The following is a 19216-nucleotide window of genomic DNA, read 5'->3' as shown; positions in this document are numbered from 1 at the left end:
GTCTCCCTCCCTCTCTGACCCTCCCCTGTCTCTCTCTCTCAAAAATAAATAAAACATTAAAAAAAATTTTTAAGAAAATTTCTTTAAAAAAAATAAATTCATTAATTTAATTAAGTAAATAAATAACTGTCTAAAAACACAGATACTACTTCCAAAGGGACTTTGGAAACTAAACTAAAACTAAAGAATTTCTCATGAGAATTTAACCACCATGATTTTCAAAACAAATCTAAGAAACCAATGGTACCAAGATGCAATTAGCATTTCCTGTGTTTTGACATGCCACCAATCTAACAGAAACTTTTCAGGGAGAAATAATAAAAGATTTTCAGCGTGGGGGGGAACCACTACACATCAATTTTAAGAGTTATTCAAGTTTCAAAAGGTAAGAATGTGAAAATCATGCTTCATTAAAAGCAAAGAATCTTAGGAGTGCCCAGGTGGCTCAGTCAGTTGAGCCTCCAACACCTGATTTCAGCTCAGGTCATGATGTCTTGGTTCATGGGATGGAGCTCATGAACCATGCACTGACAGCATGGAGCCTGCTTGGGATTCTTTGTCTCCTTCTCTCTGTCCCTCCCCTGCTCGCGTGTGGGTACACTTGTGCACACTCTCAAAATTTAACATTTAAAAAAAAAAAGCCAAGAATCTTAGGCATATAGTAACATGTCTATGTTCATTAAAATTCACATATAAGAATGTTGATAGATGATAGCTACACTTGTTTATTTCAGAGACAGAGAGCAAGCATACACACAGTTGAGCAGGGGACAGAGGGAGAGGAGGAGGAGAGGGGCAGAGAGAGCAGTGGAGAAGAAAATCTTGAGCAGGTTGCACACTTAGCACAGAGCCTGACGAGGGGCTCAATCCCATAACCCTGGATCATGAACGGAGCTGAGATCAAAAGTCAGATGCTCAACTGCCCAGGCATCCCAGTAGCTATACTTATGGTGGGCACAGCATAACACAGCTGTCCAATCACTATGCTGTGCATCTGAAACTAATCTAACATTATGTGTCAACTATACTTCAACTGAAATGACAAAAAAGAAATTTTTAAACAATGTCCATAGCATTTCTATTTGTAAAACATCAAAACCTGCAATTAACCCAAAGGTCTACATAGAATTTAAAAAACTGTGCTATATTCATAATATAAAATACACATAGGATTGGGAATGAACATACTATGACCTATATACACAACAGCAGGGAAAAACAGCATGAGTCATAGAAGACAAACACAAAAGAATATTATATACTACCTTTTATAGAGTTCAAGAAAAGACAAACTAATTTTTAATGTGAGAAGTGTGGAAAGTATTTACTCTTGGGGGGAGGAAATGGCTGTGAATGGAAAAGGGCTTGAGGCTTCCAAACTATAGGCTGGTTACATGGGTGTATTCACTTTGTGACATTATTTCAAGATATACACTTGAGATTTTTGCATTTTTTTGTTTGTATATAATGCCTCAGAAGAATTTATAAAAATGGGAGGGAGGGAGGGAAACAGAATAATTATACCCATGTTTGTGTTTGTCTTCCATCATCTGCGGGTCTCAAAGTATGGCATTTCCTTGGTGGACAAAGATCCAGGATCTGGTTCTCAAATTCTTACTTTTACCTTGTCAATGGCTAAAAATTGACTGGACTCGGGGAAAGTGAATGCTAAACAAACTCAGGAGAGATCAATGTGAAAACTTTAACATGTTTCACATCAACCTATTAAATTTACAATCAAAGATATAGAGTTCAGTTAATAGGAATATTCATATTCACTAAGTTGGAAGATCAACAGAAGTGACTTTGCCTCTTTCCTTCACTGCTGTAGGTATACTACATAGAAGAATGCCTGGCACATGGCAGGTAATCAATAAAAATTCAGTGAATGGGGGGGCACCTGGGTGGCTCAGTCAGCTAAGTGTCCAACTCTTGATTCCAGCTCAGGTCATGATCTCACGGTTCGTGTGATCAAACCCCATGTCAGGCTCTGCACTGACGGGACCAAGCCTGCTTGAGATTCTCTCTCTTTCTCCCTCTGCCCCTCCCCCACTCACATTCTTTCTCTCTCTCTCTCTCTCTCTCTCTCTGTGTCAGTAAATAAAATTCATTGAGCGGATGAATAATTATTTCCTGAGAAGGGCACTCACCTTTTCCAGTGAAAAACTGCCTGGGAAGCCAAATTAACACCCAAAGCAGCCTGGTGATCATAAAATCAGAACAGAGCTTGACAGAGACTCCATCTACACACAAAGGCCTAAGAAAACACTCTAATCTCACATCAACGCCAACCTCTGAAAACCTCACATCATTTATGTCTACCAGATTCCTCCCTACCACCAAGCCAGCCTCAATGTGACTTCTCATTTTTCTTCCATACTTACCACCTCCCTTCAGGTAACATACTTTATTTAGATAAATTAAACTACTGCTTAAATTATAATCAGGCTCAACTTTTCTTGCTGGCATGAAAGATTTTAAATTAACAATATTTAAAACTGCTTTTGTATTTAGTCTTATAAATTATAAGCTAATTTTTCAATTATATTCATGTTTTTAGAAGTGCCCTGTTGTAGTTTCACAAAAAGAAATGATAGAGAAAATAAAGAATCCAATTGAGTAAGTAAAGATTGCATATGATGAAAGTAAGAGAGATTAAATTTCTCCCTTAAAAAGTTGCCTCACCTTTTGGATTTTCTCTTGTATATTACTTTGGTCATCATAAGGTTCCATTCTAGTTAAAAATTAAATAATCTCATTAGCCATTCTTTAAAAATCACATGGTAATTTACCACCTAAAGAGCTAACTGGAAAAAAAAAAAGAGCTAACTGATCTACAAACCCACCCACTAAAAACCATTCTAATTAAAAACAAAAATAGGGGCACTGGGAGGCTCAGTCATTTAAGCATTCACCTTCAGCTCAGGTCATGATCTCAGAGCTTGTGAGGTTGGGCTCTGCGCTGACAGTGCAAAGCCCACTTGGAATTCTCTTTCTCCCTCTCTCTCCGGCCCCCCCCCCATGTGTGTTTTTGTGTGTGTGTGTGTGTGTGTGTGTGCGTGTGTGCGCGCTCTCAAAGTAAGTCTATAAATAAATAATAAAAACCAAAATAAAATTCTAGCTCAAAGCAATAAATTTATTAGAAAAATTGGACTAGAAATCAAAATTATGTTCTAATCCTATCATCTAGCTATTGATCACACTATTTTAACTGATATTTCTGGGGCTTTCAATTTCCTTACTGGTAAAATGCAGGAGCTAAACTAAGGCAACTTTCAGCTCTAATCTAAAAGTCACTTACTTTTTTATTTGGTTTTCCTGTCCCATACACTCTGATCTCAAATTTCGTACTTGTTTAACTAACAACCTGTAAGAAAACATAAATGACAACCATAATTCCATCACAATTAACTGGTATAGCTTACTTTTGATATTTCCCCCCATTTCTTATCTTTGTCCAAGGTCTCTGAAGACTAATCTTCGAAATACACCCAGCAGCCAGCTAAAGGACTCTAGACGTTAACAGTTATAGGAGTGATCTAACATATAGGCTGCTATTGAGATATACCAGGACTTTGTGGCTCATAGACACTCTGATTTCAAGTGAAAATGTTGGGAGGTAAGACTATTCTGCTCTCTAATCCTTGTATCACATACATACAGGATAAAGCTAAATGTTACCTAAGACAGTCAGACACACTGTAATTTCAAGGTGATTTCAAAGGATTTTCTAGCTTTCACAATAGATAACACAGCATTTAAAGTTATCTTACTATAGTTGTCTATAATCATAAAGAATTATACACACACTATCTCTTGAGAGTAAGAATCTTGCCTATCTTGTTTAATGCTGTAGGACCAGTGCTAAATAATATGTGGCAGACAGAAGTAACTAAATAAAAATTTGCTGACAAAATACACTTAAATATATACACTTAATTATATTTTCTACTAAAAGAAAAACTGGTGACAATGCTTATGTTGCATTAAATTTTAAATATGCAAATTTTACATAGCAAAATCATATGTATAAGTTTTTAAAAATCATGCACAAAATATAATATACATAGCAAAATCATATGTATAAGTTTTTAAAAATCATGCACAAAATATAAAAAAGTATGAAATGGCTAAAGAAACTATGGATTACCTACTTAAAGGACTATCTACCTACTATTCAATAAACTATTAAATATTAAAAGCAATACACCTTAAAAATTTTTTAATAATAAAAATTTTAATTTTAAAAACAATTTTTTTTATTTTAGCAAATAAATAAGTAAATTAAAGCAATATATGGGGTGCCTGGGTGGCTCAGTCAGTTAAGTGTCCAACTTCAACTCAAGTCAGGATCTCGTGGCCCTTGAGTTTGAGCCCCATGTCAGGCTCTGTGCTGACAGCTCAGAGCCAGGAGCCTGCTTCAGATGCTGCGTCTCCCTCTCCCCTCTCTCTCTCTGCCCCTTCCCTGCTCACACAGTTTCTCTCTCAAAAATAAATAAAACAACAAAAAAATTATTTTAAAAAGCAATGTACAATGGCAATATGGAAAAATTTACAGATGAAATATGAAGAGAAAAAAGGCTACAAAATATAATGAGAACCATAATTATATCTTAGAAATGTAAATCCATGTTATAAAAAGAAAAAACACCTAAGATACTAAATTTTTAAACTAAGGTAATATTTTCCCTTTCTCTAAACTTTAATTTATAGTATTCATAGTTTTTAATTATCTTATTCAAGGGGGTGCCTGGGTGGCTCAGCCAGTCAAGAATCTTCCTCTTGGTATCAGCTCAGGTCTTCATCTCAGGGTCATGAGTTCAAGCCCCACACTAGGCTCCACACTGTGTGTGCAGTCTACCTTAAAAAAAATCTTATTCAGAAGTTATCTGGCTTTGGAGTGCCTGGGTGGCTCAGGTGATTAAGCATCTGACTCTTGGCTTTGGTTCAGGTCCTGATCTCACAGTTCGTGAGTTCAAGCCCTGCACTAGGCTCTGCACTGACAGGTTGGAGCCTACTTGGGATTCTGTCTCCCTCTTTCTCTGTCCCTCCCCTGCTTGCGTGCTCTCTCTCTCAAAATAAATAAGTAAAACATTTTTTAAAAAGGAGTAGTTATCTGACTTTAAAATGAAAAGATTCAGGGCGCCTGGGTGGCTCAGTCGGTTAAGCGTCCGGTTTCGGCTCAGATCGTAATCTCACAGTTCGTGGGTTCGAGCCCTGTGTCGGGCTCGAGCCCTGTGTCAGGCTCTGTGCTGACAGCTAGCTCAGAGTCTGGAGCCTGCTTCAGATTCTGTATCTCTCTCTCTCTCTGGCCCTCCCCTGTTTGCGCTGTCTCTCTCTGTCTCTCAAAAATAAATAAAAAACATTAAAAAAATTTTTTTTAATTTTTAAATGAAAAGATTCTGAGGTAGGCATGGATTATTCCTACTGAAGGTATATTGATGACATTTGCTCAAAAAGAAAGGAAATTTCATTTTCTAACTATCAAAGTATTACTTACTGTGCATTTTCCTGATACTCTCGGATAACACAATCTTCTCTTTGCAAAATATGTAAAAATCTATTGCGTGCTATATGGCATCTGGCAATGCATTTGTGCATGTCTTGTGGCTTTACATTAAATGTCTCCGTATAATGTATAGATGAATCTACATGGAACACAAATAAGATCACAGAAAACTTTGACTTAAAGCTAACAGATATCAAAAAGGTTGAAATTTATTATTAATTTTAAGAGATTAACAACTCATACAACAACTCCTTAAAAGTAGGTATGCCATGTACATAGATATAATTAATTTTAACAAAAAGAAGGAAACCTATTTTTAAGTAGGCAACTAAAAAAGGGTATCTGAAGTTAAGTTCTTGTACATAATTAAAAACTTGGAGAATCTACCTGTCCCAAATAATACTTATTATCACAGCTTGATATAGACATGAACAGATACTTTCTTATATATGAGCTTAACAGGATCTTTTCACAGCAAAGGAAGAAAATCAATTAAAAGAGATGAGGCTCACCTCATCACAATGACAACTTTGCTGCCATCAGTTTATTTTTCTACCAAGTAAGACGAATAGGACAACCAAATAAAACCAGTCTCCATTTCTCAAATAATTCTTAGCTAGGTTACTAATGATCAAAGCAGATCCTGAGAACAATCTACCCAAACATTTCAGAGCCCACATTTTCAGCAGTAATAAATTGTGCACTAAGATGATTCAATATAATAAAAATGGAAATTCTGGAAAATAGGGAGCACCCCATTGCACTTAGCACTACTAATCCAGGTACTAGTGTTATCCCCAAAGAAACCACAATTTCTAAATATTTAACTGGGGATTCGTTTACTGAATGTAGAAGTCATCTAGAGACTGAACATGTTGACTGGAATTGCTTCAAATCAGAAATAGGACAGCTCATGCTTAGAAGCCTTATGTACAGTAAACTCTTGCTAAATCCAACCACACATATTTCATATAAAGTAGTTTGGGCTACATGTAATTGAAGTAGAACATCTACTAAAAGAAAAACTGGTGACAATGCTTATGTTGCATTAAATTTTAAATATGCAAATTTTACATAGCAAAATCATATGTATAAGTTTTTAAAAATCATGCACAAAATATAAACTGAAAAAAAGGTTTACATATCACATCACAGAGAAAGGACATTAAGAGCTCCTACAAATGAAAAAGAGCAGTAGCTTAAGAGAAAAATGGACAATTAGAGAGTACAAAAGATATAAAGTGCTCTTAAATATACATAACAATTTTCAATCTAAATAATACAAGAGATACAAATTAAAACTACCCTATCCAGCTGAGATTCCATTTTAACCTATCCAGTTGAAAATGTCTGATGACACAAAATGATGTTGAGCCTTTGGAAAAAAAGACAACTCTCCATACACTGGTGATAGAACTATAAATCATCCAATCTCTACAGAAAATAATCTGATAATAACTAGCAAATTACAAATGCACAATTCCTTTGACCCAGGAAACAGTCTTCAGGAATTACATGTACATACATACACACAAACACCCCAAATATGTATACAAATATGTATATATACGTGTGTGTGTATGTGTGTATATATGTATACATACACACCCACAAAGTCACATATGGATAGTTTGTCACTGCAGCATTGTTTTTGTGGCAAAAAAGAAGGGGGGGCGGGCTAGAGCCAAATGTCTGTCAACAGAACTGAAGACTGGTTAGAAAAATTTACTACGTAGGGGTGCCTGGGTGGCTCAGTCCCTTAAGTGTCTGACTTCAGCGCAGGTCATGATCTCATGGTTTGTGAGTTCGAATCCTGGATCAGGTTCTGTGCTGACAGCTTCCAATTCTGTGCCTCCCTCTCTCTCTGCCCCTCCCCCCTCGCACTCTGTCTCTCTCAAAAATAAATACGCATTAAATTTTTTAAAAATATATATATAATGTAAAACAATGTTTTAACTAAATATATATGTGTATATATATAATGATATATCCATTCAAATATGCAGTTCTAAAGAGAGAATAAGGAAGGAAGCTCTATGACCTGATATGAGATAATCTCCAATATATACTCTTGTGTGAAAAACACAAGATTCAAAACCTGATGCATGTCACCATTTAGAGTTTAAAAAAAAAATGTATGTATAAATATATGTGTAACATATAAATATATATGACACATGTCTTTGCCTATATTGTGGATTACCAGGCTTGCTTCTATGAAGATAAACTAGGTAGAGCACAAAAGTGAAAGATAAATTTTTTTACTTTTTGATTTTTTGGATCATGAAAAATATTACCTATTTGAATAATTAAAATGTATAGAATATGTATAAAAAACTTTTTTAATACTAAAAGAAAACAAATGATATATAATGTCAGCAATCATTGTCTATAGAAACTGGAAGATGGATGGAGTTTTGTTGCATCCACTTTTCTGTATTTTCTTACCATGTCTTATGAGCATAAACCAATGAAACAGAAGAGCATATTTAATAACCTACAAGTAGCATTCTTTTAAGAATGCTTTTTAGGGGCGCCTGGGTGGCTCAGTCAGTTGAGCATCGACTTTGGCTCAGGTCATGATCTCACGCTCTGTGGGCTCAAGCCCCGCATCAGGCTCTGTGCTGACAGCTCAGAGCCTGGAGCCTGCTTCAGATTCTGTGTCTCACTCTCTCTGACCCTCTCCCACTCACTCTCTGTCTCTCTCTCTCTCTCAAAATAAAGACATAAAAAAAATTTTTTTAAAAAGAGAATGCTTTTTAAGTCTTAGCTTAAAAATAAAAAATTTTGTTTCCATGAATGAGGAAACAGATCCAATCCCTGTAAAACAGCAATTCGTAACAAAAAAATTCAACACACAGACCGTAGCCAAAGTAAACCTCATACAACACAATATTTATACAATGTAGTATGGGCAAACTATAACCTGCTAGTTTTGTGAGGTCAGCAAGCTAGGAATTCTTTCTATTCTTTTTAAAAGGTTGTATTCTTTTTTTAAGTTTGTTTACTTTGAGGGGGGGAACAGTATGAGTGGCGGAGGGGCAGAAAGGGGGAGGAGGGGGGAAGGGGGGAATCCCAAGCAGGCTCCCCACTGTCAGCACAGAGCCCGTCGCAGGGCTAGAACTCACAAACCATGAGATCATGACCCAAGCTGAAATCACGAACGAATCAGACACTTAACCAACTGAGCCATCCAGGCGCCCCAAAGGGCTGTATTTTTCTAAAAAACCCACAGAAGAGTATATGTGAAAGAGACCTCTGTAGTCCACAAAGCCTAAAATATTTACCATCTGGCCTTATACAGAAAATGTTTCCCAACCCCTATATTAAAACATAATAAAATAATCCAAATAGTTACTTACATTCATGAGAAGCTTTCAAACTAAAGTTCCAGTAGAATATTAACTATATGTCTTTTGAGGTAAATTAATGTTTTTATCTTACCTTGTATTAAAATAAAATCTCTTTATGACTTATATATTATGAAGAACAATAAAAATTCTAAACTCAAAACAAAAAAAAAATCCTATGAAACTTGTAACTTACTTCTAGAATGGGCTTTTACATATTTTATTGCAACAAATCTTGCAAAATGATACATCAGATGAATAAATTTAGGACCACCAGGAGAAAGAAATAGTGAACCAACAACTTGAGGAAAGCTACTTCCACATTCAGCCTATGGAAAAAAGAAAACAAAATGATTTGAAGACCCTATCAATAATAACCTTTGTTTATATTGTTTCTGTAGCATAATATAAATGATCAGGATTAGACCACTTGAACCAGAAGCTGACTTTTTGAACCTTTCTAAATTCTTGGTGGGCTTGGTCACAAAAAAGGTACAACATAAAGCCACAATTACTGATACTATTTGGGGACATGAGCTAAAATAATCTATGGTCAAAAAAATGTTTTCTTTAAACAAAAACTATGATATAAAATCCTAGGAACTCAAAAGCCTATTTCCAATGCATCTGGCCAGTAAAGCTGATTTCCTAGAAATACACAGAATCCTAACCAAACCATCAAAAAGTATTATTCTAACAAATATTTCCTTGCTATTATACTGTGAACATAAGAGAAATAAAAATCCTTCACCTCCAAAATTTTAATGTATAATTATACTTCAGTAAAGCTAGAACAAAAAATTCAATGTAGTTTCTAATTTGAATCTTCCAGAAAAACAATACTTACAGAAATCCTTTTTAACCATTCACAACAATGTTTCCGGAATTCGGTGTCACTTTTTTGGTCAAATGGAGGCCAACAATGCCTTAAAAACAAATATAAAAGCATCAGAATTATGAACAAAAAAACTCAGCAAAATTTTTAAACATTAAGCTTATCTCCTATACTAGAAACATTAATGCTAAATGAACCAAGGCTAACATTTGTAGATTTCACCTAAAGAAAGACACCAACTTGTGAGAAATTGAGTCTTTTTCTTTATAAATAACTATAAGGCTAAGGTCAGTTTCCTGTAAATCATCAGTTAATAGATATGTTAAGTGAAGGAATAAATCTTTAAAATTACTACGAATCAGCTAAAGACCACACTCTCTATGGATTCACTGGACTAATGCATAAAGATGTTATAAATAAATTAGTATGTTAAGCCCAGAAGACAGAGAGAGAGAGAAACATAAAAAGTTATACAGGGAGAGTACAGAAGGAATGACATAAGACCTTTAGACTCCTAGTCATAGTCAGTATATACTACTGTTTGTGGTTAAACAAGTTATTAAATTATTAAAAAGTTTTGCCTCTGCTTTAGTCAAAAATAATAGACTTTAAAATTTACCTAATGCTTTCCCCTGATAAATTTGTATCCTGAAGCAATTTCTTTTATATTTCTATAGCATAACATACATTCTATAGTCATATAAAAAATTAAGTATGCATGGAATAAATAGACTAAAAGGCTGAAATGTCAACAGTGATATTTTCTGGTTGGTGAGTTCAGGAATGATTTTTACTTCTTTACATTTTTTGTATTTCTTGGATTGCTTAAAATGAGCTTTATTTTGTTTATTAGCAGGGAAAAAAAATTCAGAAAATCTATTTTTATTTGGGCAGAGAAAGCCCTACAGCTTAATGATATAGATTTCCAAAAAAATGTTTTAAAACTGTCTGTTCTCCTGGTCACTTATAACTTTAACTGAAGACAAAATATTAAGAATAAATTACCAAAAGTAACAATGCCTAACAAAAGATTTACCTGCTGCTTTTCTACTTAAGAGATTAATGGTACGATATAAATATTAAAACAAATCTTAATACTTTTTCTGACAGAGGAATCACATGCAAAATAACTTGGAACCAAGGTTAGTGGGTATTCATATTTTTATCTCCTCATTAAACTATTTAATATTCAATAGTATCTAACATGAGACTAAATTTAATAGGAATGATTTTTACCTACAGCATTTGACACTTTTATATATCACTGACAAAACTATTAAGGCTTTACAGAGATCTAAAAGCAAAAATATATTTAAAAAATAAAGTGTTAAGTAAATAAAATAAAATAAAAATAAAAGTAAAAATAGATAAAACCATTAACATTGCCTACAGGAAAAGGAGTAAGGCAGGGGGTAATCAGCAAAAAACAAACAAAAGTAAGGCCAAAGTGAGCATATAGATAGACTGGTAGCAATTAACTGTTTCGTCTAATAATGATGAAGAATGTTAGGATATAACTTTATAAAACAAACTCTATCTTATTCATGAAATAATCAATGGTTTTAAGATAAGTGCCAAAGAAAAATCACTCAGATTTACAAAGGGTACACACTAAATTTCTAAGACTCACAGCTGATTTTTGTGACATCCATCCAAAATAATAGTGAAAGGCCAAATTTGAAATTCTGGCTTATACCAAAGCATACTTCCTTTTCAAATTTGAGAATGACCACCTTCAAAAAAATAAAAAAATAAAGTAACTTGACTCACCTGAAAACTTCTTTGGTGAGAGATTTGTCCAACGTTTGGAACAAAAAATAAGAAACAATTTGAAAAGCATCACGATTCAGCTTGTCAAACATGTTCCTAGTAGTGTAAAAATAGAAGTAGGGAGGGAAAAAAAGGAAATGGTTAATAAAAGTAAACATCATCAAAAGCTGTTTAAGAGTTTAACAAAAATTAATATTTTTCATTTTCTTCAAAGGTCAAAGCAAATTAATTTTTCACTCATGTACATTTTTATAAATAAGAAAAACAATAAACTTTTACTTTCTGATTCTGAAAATACAGATGAAATTGAAGAAAACTGGTAGAACTTCCTTTATTGCAATGAGAATATTCTACAAAAGAAGGAAAGCCTAATTAGTTAGGGAGAAAACTATGGCCTATGACCTGCTGAAGATGATACAAACCAACATTTACTGAATAACAATAAAAATAACTAATAATAGTTTATCACTTCCCAGGTATTATTTTTAAGCCTTTTACAGGCAATAATTCATCTAAAATTCACCACAACCATGAAATACTGTGTTAGCTGCTTTACCATGGATTATTTTGTGACATTAGGATGTAGTTTGATTATTCTCATTATACAGATGAAAATTTTTTTTAAGTTAGAGAGGTTAGTTTGCTAAAATTACCCAAAATAATATAACTGGGATGTGTAAGAGTAGTGATTTGAAATATGTTATCTGACCTGGGTCCAGTGTCTTTACCCATTTTAACCCAGAACCACCATCATACAAGGTAATTCTAGCAAGTCTTCTGAAGTTTTGGTTTTTCTGATTTCCCTAACTAATCAAGACAATGCCTAAAAAAAATACAATAGGCTAAAAATAACAACAACAAACTAAACCTTGTAAGAAATGCTGTAAGGAATCAAGAGCTAACTAAGGGCAGTATGGCAGCCACTGCCCAGTCATCAGCCACTGTTCTAAAATGGACATCTACTCTTCACAGCCCTGTTTCTACCTTTGGTGTCTGGTAAGACATAAAATTTAGGCTTCAGGAACTGTCAGTGCCAGGGGGAGGAGGAGTTTTCTGAACTTCATCTACAGCAACAACCTGCTGATAGAAAGGATCCACCTCAGACACCATGATCCACTACATGGCCTACCTGCAGGATTTTGAGCTAGACTTTGACAATTCCCGAAGCAAAACACGTAAAACATGGCACAGAGATATAGCCACCATTTTTCAAAGGCCTAGCAGTGAACGCAGAGTAGTAGAATGGAAAATGAAAAAAGCAAATTAAGTTCTCTGAATAAAAGGGAATAAAAATGGAACATATACCCCAACAAAAGTTAAAGTTTACACTCAAGAAGGCAAAGAAATAACCCACCAAAGTTATGAGATAAAAAAAAATTATGAAAGTGCTCCCCCATTACTCTAGCCTAAAAAGGTCATTTGCATGGGTGCAAAAGAAAAGAGCTTGCCAATGGATTATCCAAAAAAGTTAAGAGCAAAAGAACCAAATAACTATAAAGGAAAGTTATAAGGTCTCAGATGAAACTGAAGACATTATCAAAAAGAGAAAAACAGAAACTCATTAAAACATAATACAGTTTATCTAAAGTATCTACGGGCAAATACAAAAAAAAACTTTTGAGAGAGAGAGGTGAGAGAGAATCCCAAGCAGGCGCCATGCTCAGCGTAGAGTCTGACTTGAGGCTCAATCTCTAGACTGTGAGATCATGACCCGAGCCGAAATCAAAAGTCAGAGGCTCAACCAACCGAGGTACCCAGTCGTCCCACAAAAATGTTTTAGTATAAAATATTTTTAACATTTAGAACAGGGATCTGAGATACTTCCATGTTCAATACATTTTCAACAATGATCTGAAGGGATATCTCAACTGGGTGGTTCCTTATTTTCAGACTCTAAAAAGAAACTGGCTTAGGGGTTAGGCAATTACTAAAGTAGCTGTGAGGCACTGGAATGCATGACAAATATATGTGAAGACTCCTTCAATGAACACATAAAGCTATGTTCTGGAGTTAAAATAAACGAGTTAAATTCCCGTCTTACTCCTATGTCAACAACTCATCCTTGAAATGTTTCTATTCTTCAACAAACACAAATGAAGTTCCCACCTTCTTATCATCTCTCAAACCAGATTATTTTTTCACATAATATCCTGTTGTCTTCACTTTGACACTTACTATAATTTTTATTAAGATATTTGTTGAATGAAGGTTTGTTCATCCACTAGACTGAAATTCTGTAAGGGAAAAATCTATGTCTATTCTGTTCACCACTGTGTATCTAGGTCCAATACTGGGTTCAATTAATACCTGTTGAATTAAACAAACTGAATGAATCACCTTTTCTTTCCATTCCCATTGCTGCCTTAGTTTAGGCCTATCTAACTGCACAGTTCTAATTCCCCCTCTAATCCATTCTCTGTAATGCAATCAAAACTTTTCCAAATGCAAATCTTCAAGGCAAACACTCAGGAATGAAATTGCTGGGCCATATATGTTAAGTGTATGTTTAACTTTATAAGCGGTTACATAACTACCTCCGCACAGAAACCAGAAAATCTTAGGACTTCACTCAAAAAACAATTTTTACCATATATAAATATAAATGAATTTAAAAAATCTAAAAAAAAGTTTTTAAGTAAAGTTGATGGTACATTCATGCTTAAAGCATTTTCAAGAGGACATCTTAAAAAAAAAAAAAAAAAGAGGACATCTATGGGGCACCTGGGTGGCTCAGTTGTTGAGCGTCTGACGCTAGATCTCAGCTCTGGTCTTAATCCCAGGGTTAAGGACTCCAGTCCTGCAGACCAGCTGGGCACTAAGCGTGGAGCCTGCTTAAGACATTCATTCTGTCTGTCTGTGTGTGTCTCTCTTTCTCTAAAAATTTTTTTTAAAAAAAATTTTTTTAATAAACACTGCCTATAAGAGAACTGAAATAATCAGGAAAGTCAAAAGATTGATGACAGGAAATAGCTTATATATCTCAAATTTCTCTTTGCTTATAGTGAGTAAGAGAATACTCTACAGTTGATAAGTTTAGACATAGAAATATAAACGAAGTATTTAGATTTATGATAACTATTGTGTTAGTGACAAAGAAAGGAAGGGACTTTTACTTTTCATTCTAATACCCATTGCTACTATTTTTCTGCGAACTACGGAAACATGGTTCTTGCTAATACAAAAAGTAAAAATTACAAACTAAAGAACCACCTTAAAATTGAAAGGCTCTCGAGTCCTAACGCCACAGAATATACTGTTGCCACACCCCTCCCTCAACGTCACACACCACCCAGCATCACCACAAAAGCAGGATTAAGCTTTCCCTCCAGTTTGGCTCCAACTGCAGGCATCGCTCCCCGACAAAGCGCTCCCAGCTCATCCCGTAATTGTTGGCTTCTGCCGCCAGGCCGGCCGCCACTGGGAGCAAGGGCTTTATAGCCACTGCGGGCACACAGTAACGGCTCGACTACTAGATTCATTAACCTAAGGAGGTCCGCGAAAGACTGGGTCATACCAGCGCGCCTGCTCTCGGACTCCCCCGCCCCGCCAGCCCAGGCTCCTTACACTCCGAGGTGCGTGTGAGACACGATCTTTCCGCAGGCAACGGTGGCCGGGCCTGCCTCGAAACCGAGCGCCTGCAGATACTTCCAGAGATGCTCCTTCTCAAAAGCGGTGACCCAGACCGAGCTCATCTTCGCGGGAGGCAGTATCACTGCAAATGAACTAAGCGCAGGTCCGAACAGCTCAGGGGGCCTTCATGCTTCCTCCCTATGGGGAGCCTGAGAAAGTGGCGGCCCCTCCACTGCCACCGCTGGTTCCTCTCTCGCCCGGAGCCATTTCACCTCAAAGGACCGTAAAATCTCAGAGAAACGGAGCCCCTAACGGTACCACGGTACCGCTGCCTGAGCGAACCCAACACAGACCAAGAATCCCGCGCTTCCGGAAAAGCGGTAAACGCCAGCGTGCGCGACTTCCGGTGGAGGAGGGACTTCCACGCCAGGCAAAGCGCCCTACTAGCCCTCCCTTCCCGTCAGGCCCAGCGGAAAAACTACAAGTCCCACAGTGCATTGCGCTGCCATTGACTTCTGCGCTCGGGTAACTGCAAGAAGTATCTTGAAGGACTGTGCAGCTTCGCGCTTTCTGATTTTTAGTGTCTGTGACTCCTTTTGCTCTTGTAGGTCTGTTTCGTCGGCTGAAAGCCGTAGATTTAGGACCGTGACTCGGTGTAGTGAAAGAGCATTGGGTTCCATCTTCACCTGTATCACTAGCTGTGAGATCTAACCACATCTAACCACTAACCCCTAGGTCTGTTATTAGTAAAATCTTATATGCCCTCAAATGCTAAATGTTCCTTTCATTTTCCTGCTGTAAGAAATCTGGCTCTCCCCTAAGTATACTGTGGTAGGGACTCCTTATTAAGGAGAGAGAAAAAGAGGAGAGAAGACTTCAAGGTCACCTGGATGTTCACCCAGGTGCCTACATCCCCTATGACCTTGTAAACTGAAACAACTCAATTAGACTGCATGTTTATGTGTGTTACCATATATGAGAGACAAAGAAATAGAAAATGTATTTTAAAAAACTATGCAATGTGATGTGGGACCCTCAGTTCTTTGGGTCTGAACCCAACTGAGCAGTGCCAGCACGAATAAGAGTTGCTTCCTGGAAAGAAAAGCCTCGGTGTCACGACTCTCTGTGCGAGAATCCTGCAACAATACAGCTGCCTCCTGCAACCCTCTCCACTGATGACCGTTTTCTCCCTCACACTCCATACATAACAGGACCTGGAAATGGGGAAGAGGGGGTATTCTACTTATTAATGTCACCTCTGGCAATTATTGCCTCACTAAAGCCAGCTCCTTTGAATTTTATGCTTTCTCCCACAACTCTTGCTTTGGAGGTCATGTGTAAGATCAAGTGCTGGACCTCATTTTTTAGATTTAGACTTACTTGTCTCTCCTGCATTCCTTGTGGGATAACCTTTGCTGATTTCAGTATCCACTTAAATGACCTTTCAATGTCCTGCCCTCTCAGTTCCTTGAACTCTTCTCAGCAGTCTAGCCCCTTTTTCTCTTTGCCAAATTTATCTGGCTGAACCCAACTCCCTATTACATCCAGTTTTCTACCTACCCCACACCTGCAACTTAGCCCCTAAACACAGTCATGATGCCTGCTGTCACTCAAAATTCATGACAACTCAGATGGGCTCTTAGGCCTGCCCTCTCCACACTATTTCCCTCAAATCTCACTCCCCACACAATTGTACACATCTTCTTCCCTGAAATGTCCAATGCTTCTTTTCTCCTCTTCTCAGTGATGTCTTTTGTCCTATGTTTATAGATTCTCCCAGAAAAGACTTATATCAACAGTTAACTAACCTGCCTATATCGTTGCACATATTAATGTCATTAATCTGAATGAATCTCAAGGTGCACCTCCTAAGATTAGTCTTTCGACTTATTCGTCAGGTCACATTCATTTTCTCCTACTCAAAGAATTTCCTCCAGCATCTGTCTCTTATTCTCTCCTGCATCACCAATTCTTCCCATAGATATACAAACCTGCTGTGCTTCCATTGTTTAAAAAAAAAATCCAGGGGCGCTTGGGTGGCTCAGTTGGTTAAGCGACTGACTTCAGCTCAGGTCATGATCTCAAAGTTTGTGAGTTTGAGCCCCACATCAGGCTCTGTGCTGACCGCTCAGAGCCTGGACCCTACTTCAGATTCTGTGTCTCCCTCTCTCTCTGTCCCTCCCTGACTCATGCTCTGTTTCTCTCTGTCTCAATAATAAATAAACATAAAAAAAATTTTAATAAATATAATAAATAAATAAAAATCTATTGACCCCTATTTCTTTCTAGCTACTACTCTGTTTCTTATTACAGCAAAATTTCTCCTGAAAGATTTTTTTAAAAACTTTTAATGCTTATTTATTTTTGTAGGAGAGAGAGACAGAGTGTGAGCAGAGGAGGAGCAGAGAGACAGGGAGACACAAAATCCAAAGCGGGCTCCAAGCTGTCAGCACAGAGCCTGAGGTGGGGCTCAAACTGACAAACTGTGAGATAATGACCTGAGCTGAAACCAGATGCTTAACCAACTGAGCCACCCAGGTGCCCCCTCTCAAAGGTTTTCTATACCCACCTCACTGCTAATAGTAACTTGCCAAAGCCACTCATATCAATTAGCATTCTTCATTTGCAAGCATCACAATTGCTTCTGAAGGAGTTTTATTCAATGAATATTGAGTAGCATAAATAAAGCATGGAAAGGTCAGAGACTTAAGTTCAGAAAACAGCAAGATTTACATACCAGCCATCCAATTTACTTCTTTAAAAAATAGCTTCACGTATTATTATAGGTGAATGCCCTTGTAACTACCACCAAGGACAAGAAATAAAACTTTTCCCGCTATCCCAGAAACCCTTCACTTCCCCAAAAAGAACCACCATTCTCACTTTTATAGTAATCACTTCTTTGCATTTTTGTACAGTTTTGCCACCTAAGTGTATTTCTCTAGACACTATTTGTATTTGCCTTACCTTTTTTTTTCTTCAGTTTTTCACAGAGTTGGGTTCTTTTTATTTTTTTAATGTTTTATTAATTTTTGATACAGGAGAGACAGAGCATGAGAGGGGAAGGGTCAGAGAGAGAAGGAGACACAGAACTGGAAGTAGGCTCCAGGCTCTGAGCTAGCCGTCAGCACAGAGCCCGACGCGGGGCTCGAACCCACGAATGTGAGATCTGACCTGAGCCGAAGTCGGAGGCTTAACCGACTGAGCCACCCAGGTGCCCCAGGGTTCTTTTTAAACAATTTCATTTAATATACAGGCTTCCCTCCATCTGCCCCCACTCCTTTTTTTCTTACAAGTTTTTCTAATTTTTTTTCTTGCAACTGGATCTTTGCTGCAGTTCAACACATTCTTCTCTGTCTCTGTCTTCTGTATTTCCTTAAATTGACACCTGGATCTAGAGGATTGAGGAGATTCAGGTATGATCCCTTTGGCAAGTTTAGATGAGAGCTGATACATGTTGTTTCACCAGGCAGTACTTAGCTTTAATTACACCATTGACAGGCATTGATGATAAATGCCTACATCTATTAATTCACTGGGGATTGCAAAATGTTAAAATTCTTATTTATTGTTTGTTATGAACCGAATGTTTGTGCCTCTCCCCCCTCCATTGCTATATTGTAACCCTATTCATCAATGTGCTGGTATTAGAAAGTGGGGTCTTCGGGAGGTAATTAGCATTAGATGAAATCATCAGGATGGAACCCTACTGAATAGGATTAATGCCCTTAGAAGAGTCACAAAAGAGCCTGCTCTCTCTCTCTCTCTCTCTCTCTCTTTCTCTCTCTCTCTCTCTTTCTCTTTCTTTCTCTCTCTCTCTCTCTGCTCTTTCCACCATCAGAAAATACGAAAAGTGGACTCTGCCACCAGGAACAGTGTTCACCAAAACAATCATGCTGAAACAGATCTCCAACTTACGGCCTTCAGACCTGTGAGAAGTAAATGTTTGTTTAAACCACTCAGTCTAGGGGCATCTGGGTGGCTCAATCGGTTAAGCTTCTGACTTAGGTCACAATCTCACAGTTTGTGGGTTTGAGCCCCCCTACCCGGCTCTGTGCTGAGAGCCTGGAGCCTGCTTCAGGTTCTGTGTCTCTGCTCCTCCCCTGCTTGTACTCTCCCTTTCTCTCTCAAAAAGAAACATTTTAAACTACTCAGTCTAAGGTAATTTATTACAGCAGTCCA

General features: G+C 37.1%; 1 protein-coding gene and 1 pseudogene across 3 annotated transcripts in view; one reads left to right on the top strand and one right to left on the bottom strand.

The window, feature by feature from the left end:
• The window catches only part of HAUS6 (HAUS augmin like complex subunit 6), a 37242-nt gene extending 21827 nt beyond the window's left edge, over positions 1-15415 (bottom strand). For 2 of the 3 annotated variants that reach the window (XM_029920266.1, XM_029920267.1), the window contains exons 1-7: positions 15029-15415; positions 11465-11560; positions 9707-9785; positions 9056-9188; positions 5501-5648; positions 3302-3367; positions 2686-2734 (exon numbers count right to left, since the gene is read on the bottom strand). In XM_029920266.1, coding sequence (XP_029776126.1) covers positions 2686-2734; positions 3302-3367; positions 5501-5648; positions 9056-9188; positions 9707-9785; positions 11465-11560; positions 15029-15156 — 699 coding nt within the window. In that variant the 5' untranslated portion in view covers positions 15157-15415. Of the gene's footprint in view, positions 1-2685; positions 2735-3301; positions 3368-5500; positions 5649-9055; positions 9189-9706; positions 9786-11464; positions 11561-15028 lie in introns of those variants that run through there. The other variant, XM_029920268.1, reaches the window with a different exon arrangement.
• Positions 12378-13029, top strand: LOC115276849 (annotated as a pseudogene).
• Positions 15416-19216: the final 3801 nt, after the last annotated feature.

The sequence above is a fragment of the Suricata suricatta genome, chromosome 13, assembly GCF_006229205.1.
Source record: "Suricata suricatta isolate VVHF042 chromosome 13, meerkat_22Aug2017_6uvM2_HiC, whole genome shotgun sequence".
Taxonomy (NCBI): domain Eukaryota; kingdom Metazoa; phylum Chordata; class Mammalia; order Carnivora; family Herpestidae; genus Suricata; species Suricata suricatta.
This window is presented reverse-complemented; position numbering and strand designations above follow the sequence as displayed.